Genomic DNA, 14,427 nt, shown 5'->3' on the forward strand with positions numbered 1-14,427 from the left:
GTTAATCTAAAATAAACAATATTTGCTTCAGTTTATTATACTATACCATGATAATAATAGTCACCAACATCTCAGGGTTGTGACAGTTTTGTATGTTGATAAATCTTTAAGAATCATCAAATGCGCATTTATTCTTGAATTTCATGGCAACGGTTTTAGTATGAAACTTGGGGATCACTTTTCTCACCAAAGAAATCATTCAGGCTGATTCTATATTAGACGTACAAAATTTGGTGGTGAGTTGTACATCCACAAACAATATAAATATGCATTCCAAAAGCGTTAGTCGCTAAAATTTGTATGACTGATACATAATCACTTTGTATATTCTGATCTTCTTATTCATATTGTAGGTCAAAATTTTAGAATTTTCATGCAGAAAGGTATATTATACTGGGATATTGGGAACGTCCCGTTCTTCAAGTGCCTGAGCACTGCGGGTCCCAACTTTTTCGTTGACTCGATCTATAGATATTCGGTAGGACTCCTTGGACGAGGGATCGGCACGTCGCTACCTGTACACAGGACAGCACAACACAGAAAGAAACTGACAAACATCCATGGCTTGAGTGGGATCCGAACCCACGGTCCCAGCGACCAAGCAGCACAAGGCCCACGCCTCAGACTGCGCGGCCATTGCGGACCCCAGGTACATTATTGCAGATCATAATAAATTAAACATTACATTCAGTATCCTTTTATTTAAATTCTGTACAAGCCCTCAAGGCATGATCATTTCTAGTTCAGCATAAATTATGCATATTTTACGTACTTCTTCTTCTTCTTCTTCTTCTTGTTGTTCTTCTTCTTCTTCTTGTTCTTCATATATCACAATATTTTTCGTTTTTAATAGCAAAATAGAATAATTGTAATCAAGGATGTAGAAGAAAGACAATTGGCTTCATTCATCCTTTCCAGTGTTGTATAAATGCAATAAAAACAAATTCACAGTTAAAATTTATTTTTTTAAGATTTGTCATGGTTTTACTCAAATTAAATTAAATTTCACATCAAAGGCCACCATATACAATTCATCATGGAACTAATTAAATCTTTTGTTCAGATATTTAAAAATACGGCAGTAAAGATTACATCATTAAAAAACTTCAAAAATAAGGATTTAAAATGATAAATAATATCCACCCTATTAGAACAAGGCTAAAAGGTGCCTCTTGAGTATCGTTTCTTTAGTAACATCAGTTACTCAGCTGGCAGTGAATCTGAGTATTTATTTCGTAGCAACAGGAGTCCAAGGTCCTCTATTATGGTTGTTGCCAGGTTAAGTGAAGTCCCCAAATTATATTGCCTGAATTATTACCCTTTTGAATGTGTAAATAGGACCAGTTCATTGTCATATCTGTTGACTAGGTTTGTATTTACCATGTCAGTCTGTCATATGTCAGAAATTACATATTGTTTAAATATTACTTGTTCTTTAGTGTATTGTCAGAAATACTGTAAGATAGTCTCTCAAACACTCGTATTCTTATAGAATTAATTGTAATTCCTGGAATTTAAAACATCGATAAATGTGGCCGTATGTCGTGAGTGCTTGATAACGTCCCTATGTAGAAATTTAAGAGATAGGTGGTCCAGATAACCCCATTTTGTTCGATGGGTTTTGCAGAAACAGTTTCTGATATTTCATTACTCACACAGTCTTAAAATATGAACTTTATTTTATTTTAAGAGGGTCTTTAAAAAAGTACATCATGTCACGCGTCATGGATTAATCGTAGTTTCTGGACCACCCAAGTGCTTGTTACCTGACGATTTGAAACGCTCTCGTATTTAAAGTCTTGGTTCATTTCTGTGCGAGTGTTAGCACAGTTTGCATAGTCATTTAAACTATTTCAGATGTACAGGAATTTGACACGGCATTAAACAGGAGGCAGTGATGAGCTGTTTGAAATCAGTTAAGTCATACTTAAATTTTGTCAACTTATTCTAGAAACATTATGAGCAGTTCTAGATCTTTATCTTAATAAGACTAGAAGTTAATTTGGGTCATTCCTTATTGCGCTTCGATCCTGACAAAAGTTTAATTTCTGTTCTCTTCCACCTTGTGAACGAGATTTAAATAAGCATTTTGAGTGTTTCCTTATTGGCTGTTTTTTTTACCAAAGTCTTTTAAGATCTACCAGCATCTATTTTTGTTTTATGGCAGTCTGACAAGCTGCAAATTTTACTAATGTTTGATATTTATTAAAATTTAATGATGATAACGAGGCTCTAAACATTATGATACAGGACAGAATCAAACTTATCTGGTTTCAGCGTGAAAGATGGTACAGTGGTGTGCAGTGTTTGGTTAGGGATTCCTGTACTCTTTTGAAGTCCATATAAATTCATGCCATTTTTGTTTCTAGATTTCAGTCACCACTGATTTTAGTTTGGAACGTGCTGACTGAATCTCTAGTCGCATGAATCTGTTCAAAATTAGAAACATTTCTCAGTATTATGTAAGCAGTCTAGTTCAATGTAGCTGAAAGTGTAGAGTCCCTGATCTGAGTCATGAAAATTAGAGTAACTGAAATTACTGTGTCAATGGTTTGAGTCATGTAAGTCATGTCAGTGTCACTAGTAACATAATCTCTACAAGTGCTGGTTAATAGAATTCCTTCGGCTTATCTCTGGGTCTTGCCAGCTGACTGAGTTCCTGCTGGCGATGTTCTGTAGTCTTACCGAGTTCCTGGTGTCGAGGTCGTCCTCAGAGTCGTACGCCCTGTTTACCTGACCGCCGAGAGGCCTATCGAACACACCGGCCGTGGAACTGCGATGGCCACGACTATTATTGCTATTACTTCCTACGGAGAGCCCGTTATTAGCGCCCAGAGTCTTCATCTGGGACTTGCGTCTCTCGGCCATGACGGAGTTGCGACGTACTTCTAGCGCCTTGATGGTCTCCTTGCGAAGCGTTAGCTTGCGGCCCAGAACTGGTGTTCCTGAGCAAACACGTTCACTCATTAGCAGCGATTCCACAATAACAGAGCAAGCAATAGTTACACACGTCCTCAGGATTTCTGTTTTTTCTCATTTTATTTAACGACGCTTTTTTTAACTATAGCATTAACGGGGAGGATAATCGTAATCCATGATGCTGAAGGAAAGGGTTGTGGCATATTTAAAACACTGTCCCGACGTTTACCTGCTAGGACTGAGGAAAGTCATGAAAATCTCAAGCAGTTTAAACGGGCTTCGAGGCGGCAATCGAACGGAGACCTCCAAAAAACTAAAAGAGAGTGCTAACCACACAACCGTTGTATTTGAAAAGATCTTTGTCAAAATTTATGGTTTAATGTGTAGTAAAAGTGGTTTAAGATTTAAGTTCCGACTTGTACGGATTCAAGGCAGTCGTCTTAACATCGTTATGACAGCCATGGGATTTTTCATACCTTTGGCAGCAACAGATGAAAACACTACGTAAAATAAACTGTGAATATATTGTTAATTATTTATCTTTCTTTCCGTCTGTGGTTGTGTAGGATCTTGACTACCGCAGAATATTAACTTTAAAATACGTTAAATATAAATCTCACGAAAATGAGTATCAATTAGCACAAGAAACAAAATTTAAAACGCAAATGTAGATCGAATCGTGACACGAAACTCGGCCAAAATAACCCAGACAATTTCGCGAGAGATTTCGCTCATTTCATGATAGTTTAATTAAACTTGGTGTGGATAAATTTTAGGACAATACCTGACAGATAATTATATGTGTGATTTGAAAAGCATTGTACATAACAAAAATTACTCCAAACGAAAAAACTTTTTGGAAAAATTAATTCTGTGACTATTGCGTAACCAAGGAACATCACTTTTCTCAAAGGGAAGCCGTCGAGCTAAAATTACATTCATAAAACCTCAAGAGGAAAAGAGATTTTTTCCAGACAAGAAGCAGTTAGGTTGCAGTTGAGGTCGAGTGTTCGTGTAACTGTCGATGTTGGCATTATCAGCTGTAATCTCGTGCTTTGTTACAAGAATACAACGTAGAATGCAGTGCTGTGTCTGTTGCTGGGTTGTTCGTGACCATTCAAAGAGGTCCTCACCTGTAACGCCACCTTCTGACGTCATGTTGAAGAATCTCTGCTTGAAAGCGACGTCCAATGTGCCTATTGGCCTCTTCTTCTGCCGATTCTTCTCCAGGTTTTGAATTGTTCTTCGTCGTTCCACTTTGTCTGTCCCTGAGTCGTCGTTGTTTCCGTCAATGCCTCGAAGACGCTGCAAGTTCTTCACGATTTGCACAAAGTTCTTGTCTATTATAGCGTCCTGGGATGTCTCCTCCACCTACAACATACAGTGCGTAATTTAGCATGATTGTTAATGCGCTCTTTGTACAAAATGCGTAATTGATGATGATTTTTACGCTTTCCTCGAATTACGTACGTAATTGAGGGTGACGTCATGCTTTCTTTGTGCAGTGTAAATGAACATGATTGTTGTGTGTCTTTGGTACCCACTGCGTAATTGAAAATGAATAATATGAGTCTTTTTACACGCGTTAGTTCTGAATTTATGATGCTTATGTACATATTTCGATTAAATTTGGTATTGAAAGCCCAAAATGTGTGGATTAGCAAATTTAATTGCAGCTTGTATTGCTTAGAAAAATTTTACACTGAATAAAACTCGAATTAAAATTCATTGGCCTCAGAACCCGATAACAACGTACACATTGGTACGTTTTTAATTTAGATGTTATTAATTTTGTACATAAGATAATTTTCGACAGAGTGAATATTTATCGAAATAAAAGGAAAATATCTAGCTGTCTGGATTGTAGTATTTGTAGTGAGAGCAGCGTTGCAAACAAGCATTTGTACGACAAGTGAATATCAAACCTAACCAGGTATAGCGAAGATGATTAATCTGATAAGTAGAACAAAGTGATAATGACATTATTCCTTTTGTTTGATCTCCATTTGAATAGGATCCAGTCTCCATTTTGGTTAGTGTATTTGACCTTCTTTCATGGAAGGAAATGCTTAAATGGGTATAGTTATAATATTTGTTTGTGTATCCGCCAATATGTGCATTAGTTTCGTACAAATTAATCAATGTTTCGTTTCACGGAATGAAAGACAAATCATTAGGAATTATTTCTGAACCACGTTTTGAGAGTGTTGTAAAACTTCGAGATAGTTACGCATTTATAAAGGAGAAATAAACACAAAGTTATCATTCATACCGATCTAATGATGTCAGAGTACGCTACCCCAGGGCAATGTTAAAGTAGTAAGTGTGTTACACGGACCGCGGGTTGAGAACGTTTTAATCATACCATCAAATGTGGTTCCGAACGTGTTGTGTTCGATTACGATGGTTGTTACGTGGGAGGTAATAAAGAAAAATTAAAAACTATTTGTTTTATGTGAGGGGGACATGTCAGTTGCCAAAATATCGAATATCAAAAGTGCCTCAAATAAATATCACAGAAGCACTAAATTGTTTTGACAAACTGAAGATTATTATTTATAATATCAGAGACTCAGTGAACGTTGCGTTACGAGTGGTTATCACCTTAAATTAAGCCACGACTGTTTCCTTTCACATCACAATTTATACATCCTAATCATCTTATAATTCGAAGCTGTAGTTCAGCATTTTGAACCGACGTTAAAATTAAAAACGAAGAAAATATGAAATATATGTAATTACCTTTTTGCCGCAATACAAATTCAGCTCGGTGGATGCCAAGATGTGTGATAAGGTTCCAAATCGATGGAACATCATGGCGGTGAACTGGATCACCAAAATGAGGGCGAAGAAGAATACGAACACAAGACCTATAGGTTCCAACTGTAGGTACTCCTTGGAGATCAGCACCTGTTTGTACACGATAGTGTGGTGATAACACATTGTCCGAATACACACTGATTTGATCATAAAAACAGCACATTGTACAATAACTGAAGATCGGATTTATATACTACTGAATTTTGAATTTACTGTCTAGGTAAATTTATTTTATTTAAAGGAGAAATATCCAAAGATTTTAAACTGTTTTTTTAACTGTCTGATTAAACTATCTCAATATCTGACATACTAAATTTTCATGTTCTTCTTCAAAGTTGCTTTTGTGGTTAGGAAAAATAATTGATGCTTCATTACAAAGAAATAGCAAGTGACTCTCAATGGTTTGACCCCCAGAAGGGGCAGGGATATATATATCTTCCGTCACCAATTCCAGATAGGCTTCGGGCCAAACGCGAAGTTGACTGCACTTTCCTTCATCTAATCCTGAGATTAAGAATGCGTAGAGTTATACATCCATACCTCCATGTCTTCGTGGAGTGTAGTGGTTAAATAATGGGATAGGTTTACCCACGCCTTAACAAGTAACATGAGAATTACGAGATGTGATTTTCATAATTCAGATAAATTCATTGCTCAGTAAACCCCCTTTTAAAGTATAACTTTTCACCACAATGCAGGCTTGAATCATTTAAAATCATTAGAAAGCAAATTTATGTGCTGTTGATTGTTATTTGATAAATTTCCGATCTTCTGTATTGCATCATTGTACTGTAGGTTCACAATGAGAATTATATATAAATAACTGGGAGTTCATTTGATTACATACAACTAATAATCCCGTAATTCTTTAATATTTTCTTTGAAAAATTATATTTTTATATATATTACATGATCGTAGAAACTAAAAATTTATAATTGGGTTGTAGTCAAGAAAAGATTATTTAATTAATTTAGAATGAAATAGTTGTATAATTTACGTAATGAATAATAAACATCAAATACTAATACAACTTTAAGTATTTTATAGGTGAATATATTTGAGAGGGTTAAATCTGTTCTAGAATGATTACAAGACTAGTCTAATACTTCAGATGCTATATACACTTCTACTACTACAATACAGTGCTCTGTACATCCAAATTGTGCACATCCCCACCAGATGTTTACATCACTAATTTATGTTTATTTATATTTATATATGTTTTTAAATTACAGATAATTAAAACCATCATATTTACAGCACAATTTCAAATCTACTCCCAGAATTTCATAACAGCTATAATTTCACACCATTCTATTTATTTAAAAAATCTTTAATTCTACAATTTTTTTTAAAAAATATCAGCTGTTATTTAGACACTTTTATTATACCTTTTGTACCAGCTAAGATCACTACATTTTTCTCATTTGTACCAACCAGTTAATTACACATTTCTCATATAGATCAAACAAAAAACATACAACTGTATAAAATAATATTTTTATAATACTTGTTTGGGACATAAAATGATACTTCATGGCCATGCTTACATGGTATGTATCAATTTTTTTTGATAGGCCTACATATAAGGTTTGATTTTATTAAATAACGCGAAGATTTTACTAATTTATAAATTACATTTTTTAATCAAATATAAATTACTTTCCCAAACAAATATTAGAACCACAGTCAGAGATAACATACACTGGTAGTGTATACAAAAGTATTTTGATGTAAAGCGATTAAAATAGGATCTAAGTTTTATATATTTATATATAAAACTATATATATAATTTATATCCTTTGGCATCTGCACAGATTATTAATATAAAATGAAAATAAAAATTCGTTCAATGAAAAATCTCTTAATAAACCGCAGGGAGATATAGGCTTATATAAATTCTAAACTGCAGTATGACGTGCCTAGAAGGAGACAATCATTTTACTACATTAAACACACAAATAAGATTATAGGAGTTAGCATTCAAAATGTGTTGAAATGGTTTCCGCTTGTGATGAAAAGTAATAAATATTGAATTCAATAACATAAAAAAGATGGTTTTGAGAGATTTAATTTATTAACCTTTAAGTGTATCAGTAGAAGTAAATATTTGTTTTGCAGTAAAGATTTAATGCTGTTTAACTACACAAATGTAAACGTATGAAGGATTCTAACTGCCGGAGTGGTAGGCAAGCAACTGTCTCGCAATTAAATATCAATCCATCATCTCTGACTGTGGCATTCAAAACACATAATATTAATTAGAGACACATGTGACATGCAACACATAGGGTAAAAAGATAGGTGGTCGGTCTTCTCGGATGACGTCACTAGCTTGCCGCTTCTTCGTACAACGACAACGAGGCGATCAATGCCGATTAGTGGAGAGTAATGAACGTGCGATGTATGGATCTGATAATGTCCGTGTTATGTTGATGGATGGATGCGGTTTAGATAACTATCTTCCGGAACGTTCCCTTCTTTAATTGTGAACTTGAACAACGTGAATTTGGTGCAATTAAACATTGGCTTATTAATGTAAACTACCTAGGCCAGGGTTCTTAACCATATTATTCTAACGACTTTGAGTTTTTGGGGAATGGGTTCAAGATATGAAGGTGTTGTTAGCTGAGAAGGAATCGTGTTTTCATGGACAGCCACGAAATATTAAAAGCCCAAGGAACTTTGGAGCATCATCAAGGACCAGAGGTGTAATTTGTGGCACATAATATCAGCCAACTTCATAACCATTATGCAATGTTGAGGAATTCAGGGCTATTGAAGGCAAAACTATGTCCTGTATTTGAATGTAGTACCGTGTAAAATTGGATTATATTGCCGACGTTTCGGTGATTTTACTATCTAGATCTACACGGTATCAGGACCTAGAACATTAAGATTTATTATCCGTTTGTGCGACTGTAAACAGTGTTGGCGACTTGGTATGAAGAGTGAAATTAATGGTATCTGAGTTGACACCGCGTAGTATTTTAATTGGTTACCCGGTGTTTCGGATAAACATAATACTTCCATCTTCAGGGCACAAGAGGCAAGATGTCTCAACCCCGAAGATTATAATATAAAGGTTAATTTGTTGTTAAACGGCATTGAAAATTTTAGTTGTCCCTGTGCTTAATTAAGCAGAACGCCATGGCATATGAAGTAGACCTGCATTTCTACTCATTAACCCAGCATTGAAGCTGATTGATCAGCACGACTGTAGACTCATTATGCCTGGGAAAAGACCTCCCGATAGAAAATGAACAGGAGGCTGGACAGGCTCCAGAGCTGGTCTGAAGTTGAGAAAAATTCTTGCCTCTGCCAGGAACTGAACCCCGTTCATCTCGTACTGAGACGTTATATTGACTGAGCTGTTACCGCTCATAAAACAACATTAAAATCATTTTAAAATAATTAGATTTATGTTGTGACCAATGTCGTTTGTTTTAATTTGAATACCCTGGCGTGGCGAGGTGGGCTTTAGAAGTGCGTTGGAAAACAGCTGAAGAGCCTCTGACCTAGGCGTGAATACTTCGTTAAGAAAATCTACGCCTTGTCGATAACAAATTACTTATAAGACCATCAGAAATCTTGCAGTCACTTGTGCTATCTGTGTAATGCATTGGTTTCGAAAAAACTTATACTGCAGTTAGAATTCATCAGTGGGCCGATAGCATAAATCGGTTCTGTGACTGACTTAATACGTATGCTGTATGATTGTATCAAAATAAAAATTAGAAGCAACGCTCTGGTCGATTAATTGTGACTACTTGACTAGGGTTACTGCTGATTGTCCCTTCACGGATTTTCGTAAGAGTTTTCTGATGCGAAACGCTATATCTGTAATTATGAAGATGTCAAAAACTGTATATATCTTTAATGGTTAAGAAAATTAAATCAAAGCAAGTGTTAATTTATTCAAAAGAAACACGTAAAAGAAACGTCATATTAGACAAATAGAACAACCTGTCCTGTCTTGTTTTTGATAATGGGAAGGGTTCTTGGATGGTGATGAAAGTAAGATAATGTTGTGTTATGAATAGACTGTACACAGAAGACACCAGGCCACACCATGAACACAAAAACCAGATACCAGACCAACTCTGCTGTATGAAATCAAACCTGGTTAGGTCATGTCGATGTCTTGAAGACGCTTTCCGCACCTGAACAGTGTTAATAGCTTATACTGAACAAAACAAGTCCAGGGATTTAGGTCTCAGTATGAGCAGATCAAACTGGTAAGGTAGAATTTATATTGGACTGCATCAGGCGAAAATAACTCAAGCTACACGGATTTGGATCAGGCTAAATCAAACTGAATTCGACTTGTAATAATAGACTAGAACTGTTTGGAGGATACTTTTCACACACAAAAAAGTCTAATCTACAGTAGATCAATTGGAGCCACAAGTCAAATGTCTTTGCCTGAAATCGTAACTCATTCTTTAATTAATCACATGACATGACCATTAAAGCTATCAATATTGGAGAGACCGCATAAAATTTATATTTCGTAATGTATTCTCTGCAGGCTGTAATCTTTCGAAACTCTGTTCTGATTTCTGATTCAAATTGGATGGTAAAAATACGTGATACATTTGATCGGGAAATGTTCTGATGCACGGCATAGTCACAGCTGCACATTAGGTCTCATCAGACCAGAATATGTTTCTCCTTGTAATAATTGGTTCGTCTAGTTCTACTGCATCGGACTAGTTTTAATGTCAAAAATTAGACTTGACTACACCAGAGCAAATTAGGTTCTGAACACACCAAACCAGGTTTGATCACAGCAGACCAAAATAAGACCAGAATTGACCAGACCAGATCGAGTGGGACCAGAAGTCGGTTAAACCAGACCAGAATGGGTGATAATCGTTAGTCCAGTAGCACCACACGAAGTCTGTACAGGCGTGGCCTTCCATTGCCTGGTTTTTACCTCTGCTGTCTCCTCAATGTATGTGATGTTAGTCTTGACCCCGAGCGGCCAGTCAACGTGTAGCATGTCCTTATTGAGTTGCAGCAAGAAAACGATAAGTACAAACAAAGCATTGAACATGAAGAAAGCAAACACCGACTTGTTCCTTAGTTCGATGAGGTCGGCCGCGATCCGAGCCTGCAAACAGACGTTACAACACACAACAGCTGTTAGTACAGGGCCGACACCGGTTGCTTGTTGTCTCCCGGAGATTTTGAAGAATGCGCCCCAGAACTAAGTAGTTCCAGGCGCTGTACAAAAGCACATGCCAGTAATTTGTATTTGACATTATTTTTGGGAGATTTGCTTTGGGTCATAATGTCGAGAAACGATACTTAACGAAGCGAGACAGGTTCGCGCCATCTACAAAAGTTTATTGTAGGATTTGAAAGAGCTGGTTTACTGCCATTCGGGTTTGGACTCCCTCGCTCGAGAAAGACATTGGCTCATGCCCTCTACATTTATTGTAGGTTATAATAACATAGCGACCATTGTTACTATTGTGCATGTAATAGTGATATCTGAACCGAAATCTAAACGCGGAATATCCGTTGGATTGAAGTGGTCTGTAAGATTGATTCTCAGAACCGGTGATTTCTTTTAAATTACAAGGCTTCAATCTGCGCTACATACATTCATACATTGTAATGAAAATGTCTGTAGGAAGGACTTAGGAAATTCCCATACCTGAGATGAATTAGTTGACAGATTACAAGAACTTCTTTTACATTAAGTTTGGACGGAGAGAATGTTTGAGCACTAACAAGGGAATTTAAGAAAATATTTGAATTTTTGAAGGTGGACTTGACGAGTGAATTTCTTCGTTGAGATATATATCATGTTCGAAACAGCGAAAGGGTTCAAGTGCGATCTCTGGTAGAAGAAGCAACCGGCGTGCGAGATCGTGGTACATCCTATTATATCTTACCTCCTGTGTCTCTTCGACATACGTAATGTTGGTTTTGACTCCGAGCGGCCATTTTACGTGAAGTTTGTCCTTGCTTAGTTGCAGCAAGAACACGATCATGACAAACAGCGCATTCATCATAAAGAAAGCAAACACCGAAGAGTCGCGTAACTCTTTTAAATCCTTGGCTACTCTTGCCTAAAACAATAATTATTGCTAGGGAAGAATAGAAATTAAAGACAGAGAAAACAAGTGAGAAACGAAGCATAGTAATTAGTATGTATACACAAGATTATCAATAGAGTTTAGCTCTTGTTTCCCCATTATGCGTTCTTTGCACAAAATAAAAGCACGTGGGACTGATTGTGTCTGTCCGTCTGCCAGAATGTTTCAACTCGATAACCACGGAACGGATTTTAACAAAACTTGTTATGAACATTATGCCATTGGAGGCTTACTAAAATTTACACTTTTAAATGTCATGCAGTGGGTGATACCAACATGGCGGATTTACGAATTTTTGAATTGGGAGCGATATTATTGAAGTCATGTGTCTTCGACAAAATATTGAAATTTATTACTGTAATATCTTGCAAACTGTAAAACATGTCGATTGTATTGACGTCTGCGCAAGAGCATACTAGAATAGAATTAAATTAATTATATTAAAAGATTATAGATTTATACTGCTAAAGAAACCATAATGATCACATGATTTGTAAAGATACAAATGAGAGTTAAGTGCTAATGCGTTTTGTTATATGTCTACTTTTCTTTAAAATTAAATGGCTAAGAGAAATCTCGACTTATATAATGCATATGGCGTGTATTGAATAGTATGTAATGTAAGAATAAAATCAGTGACCTTATTTGAAGTTATGCTGATCTCTTAATAGTCAACTTAAGACGAGTCAGTGGAGAATAAATAAACCTTTGAAATGAGTGTCATGTATTTTAGTGATAATAACAGTATTAATTACGTAAATTAGATTGAAATTCTCTTCAGGTTTTGTAAATATGGAGGTTATATGGAGGAGGTCATGAATAAATATTTTGTTGAGAAAATATGCTTATGTGTTTACATCGTCTGCAATCTGTTACTACGCGTACGAGGGCGCTACTTATGTAACTGTTGTGTAGGAGGTCTATATGTAATTTACAAGAGTTCTGCCTTTCGCCTGGGAACATTCAGAATGTAAAGGTGCAAAGAACGCATGTGGTAACTTTGTGTATTCCTATACGGATTACACCTATTCAGTCTTGTTTGTTACTGCAGTGGGAAGAATTACAGAATTTCATTTGCTAAGTACAAGTATTAAGATATTGAAGAACTTTAACACTCAGTTAACAGATCCATACTGTAAAAAAGATTATGTAAATAATACTTAATTAAAGAAGTAGACATTATTAAATGCACAAGTTCATGCAGAAGTGAAGATTCAAGGTCCCTTAAAATACTTTAAGGTCCTTGACATCAAGTCATGTATCACAAACGAGAATTTTTAAATTTTATTGTCATTTTATAAAAAGATGGCATGCCATACATTTGGAGAGTAAATGCAATAGTCTAATAATAAACTCTGTAATGTTGATAAATAATTTGTGTTTAGACCGTTATAAATGGCTTCAAACATTCTTCAGGGCAGTTAATGTTTCATAGTTACATTCCATAACTTGAACAATTGCAATCCCCCACATAAGACATGAAGTGAGTGGAGGCTTGCATAATTTCTGTTTTTCTTAATTATTCTCTAGACTTTTATACAAATTGAAGTGTAGTTCTTAAAGAAACTGTCCTAGCATTGCGCTCTAATCCAATACTACATCTGCTTCTTGTAGAAGTTGCACGATTTCTTAAATTCGTTGGACTATTCAGTATTTTGAAAGCAGACTATGCATCTGAATGTACTAATTTACAAAACACTGATAGTGCAAAGGTCAAAATGGTTTTATCAACAACGAAAAAGTTGAGTTTTGATAAATATTATTTTTTATTTGAATTTGTTGTAGGAGACTTTATATCTTGTACTTTAAATATTACTTTTGTGAGCCATAATCCAATTACCGTCGTTCGGAAGGAGTTATGCACTTGGCAGCACCAGACAAGCTTACACTTGTTTACAGACTTACATTGATTTTGGTTGCCATGGAGACTTTCAGACAGGTTCATTTTTCTTTCACGGCTCACATAACTAATTGATATGAAATGTGTTTTCAGTAGCAAGAATAGCTTTATCAGCCACAATCCTCTACATACATAGGACGTCAAATCCTGTTCACGGACGGACCAGACCAGAAAAATATAGTAAGTTGTTTTCGACATCATTTTCGAAACGTGCATAAAATCATACGCGTAACTATAACATTGAGGTGTGCCACATACCTCTCGTTTGTACTTAGCCGTTTATAGGTGAGGGTTACTGAAGAAACATTGCTCTTTAATGAAGAATGATTGAATTCATTGTCATGCTGAAACCTCTCACACATCACCGCTATGTTTAAAGTTTACAACGCCAGGGCTTGTGGGAAATCACACAAACATCAAGCAACTGTATTTACAACTCACACATTCTTATTTTGTTGTGGAGACTAGTCCGTATTCAGTAATGGAACATGGTGTTACTCTATAATTCTAAATTAATTTTCACAAGTGTAAAAACAGTGTTAAAAATCAGTTGCTTTTTCAGTAAGACTCATTTAGTCATAGTGATAATTCGGCTTCTCACAGCGACGAATAGGAACATGTATTTTGGGATGTTACGCGATGTAGTCTCGTAAACGTCTACCGACGTTTCAGACGC

At 35.8% G+C, this 14,427-nt stretch overlaps 1 protein-coding gene and 1 long non-coding RNA gene across 3 annotated transcripts in view; one reads left to right on the forward strand and one right to left on the reverse strand.

The window, feature by feature from the left end:
* LOC110834568 (uncharacterized) overlaps positions 1 to 14,427 on the forward strand; it is a 260,749-nt gene that overhangs the window by 156,183 nt on the left and 90,139 nt on the right. The gene's annotated exons all lie outside the window — the stretch shown is intronic.
* The window catches only part of kkv (hyaluronan synthase-like protein kkv), an 82,979-nt gene continuing 69,233 nt past the window's right edge, over positions 682 to 14,427 (reverse strand). Inside the window, exons 20-23 of one of the 2 annotated variants that reach the window (XM_022073770.2) lie at positions 10,681 to 10,857; positions 5,662 to 5,829; positions 4,053 to 4,290; positions 682 to 2,945 (exon numbers count right to left, since the gene is read on the reverse strand). In XM_022073770.2, the coding sequence (XP_021929462.2) occupies positions 2,596 to 2,945; positions 4,053 to 4,290; positions 5,662 to 5,829; positions 10,681 to 10,857 (933 nt within the window). In that variant the 3' untranslated portion in view covers positions 682 to 2,595. Of the gene's footprint in view, positions 2,946 to 4,052; positions 4,291 to 5,661; positions 5,830 to 10,680; positions 10,858 to 11,647; positions 11,825 to 14,427 lie in introns of both variants that reach the window. The other variant, XM_087352299.1, reaches the window with a different exon arrangement.

This window comes from Zootermopsis nevadensis, unplaced genomic scaffold (assembly GCF_977971745.1).
Source record: "Zootermopsis nevadensis isolate Lab colony 2312 unplaced genomic scaffold, Znev_1.0 Znev_ptg000021l, whole genome shotgun sequence".
NCBI classification, from domain to species: domain Eukaryota; kingdom Metazoa; phylum Arthropoda; class Insecta; order Blattodea; family Termopsidae; genus Zootermopsis; species Zootermopsis nevadensis.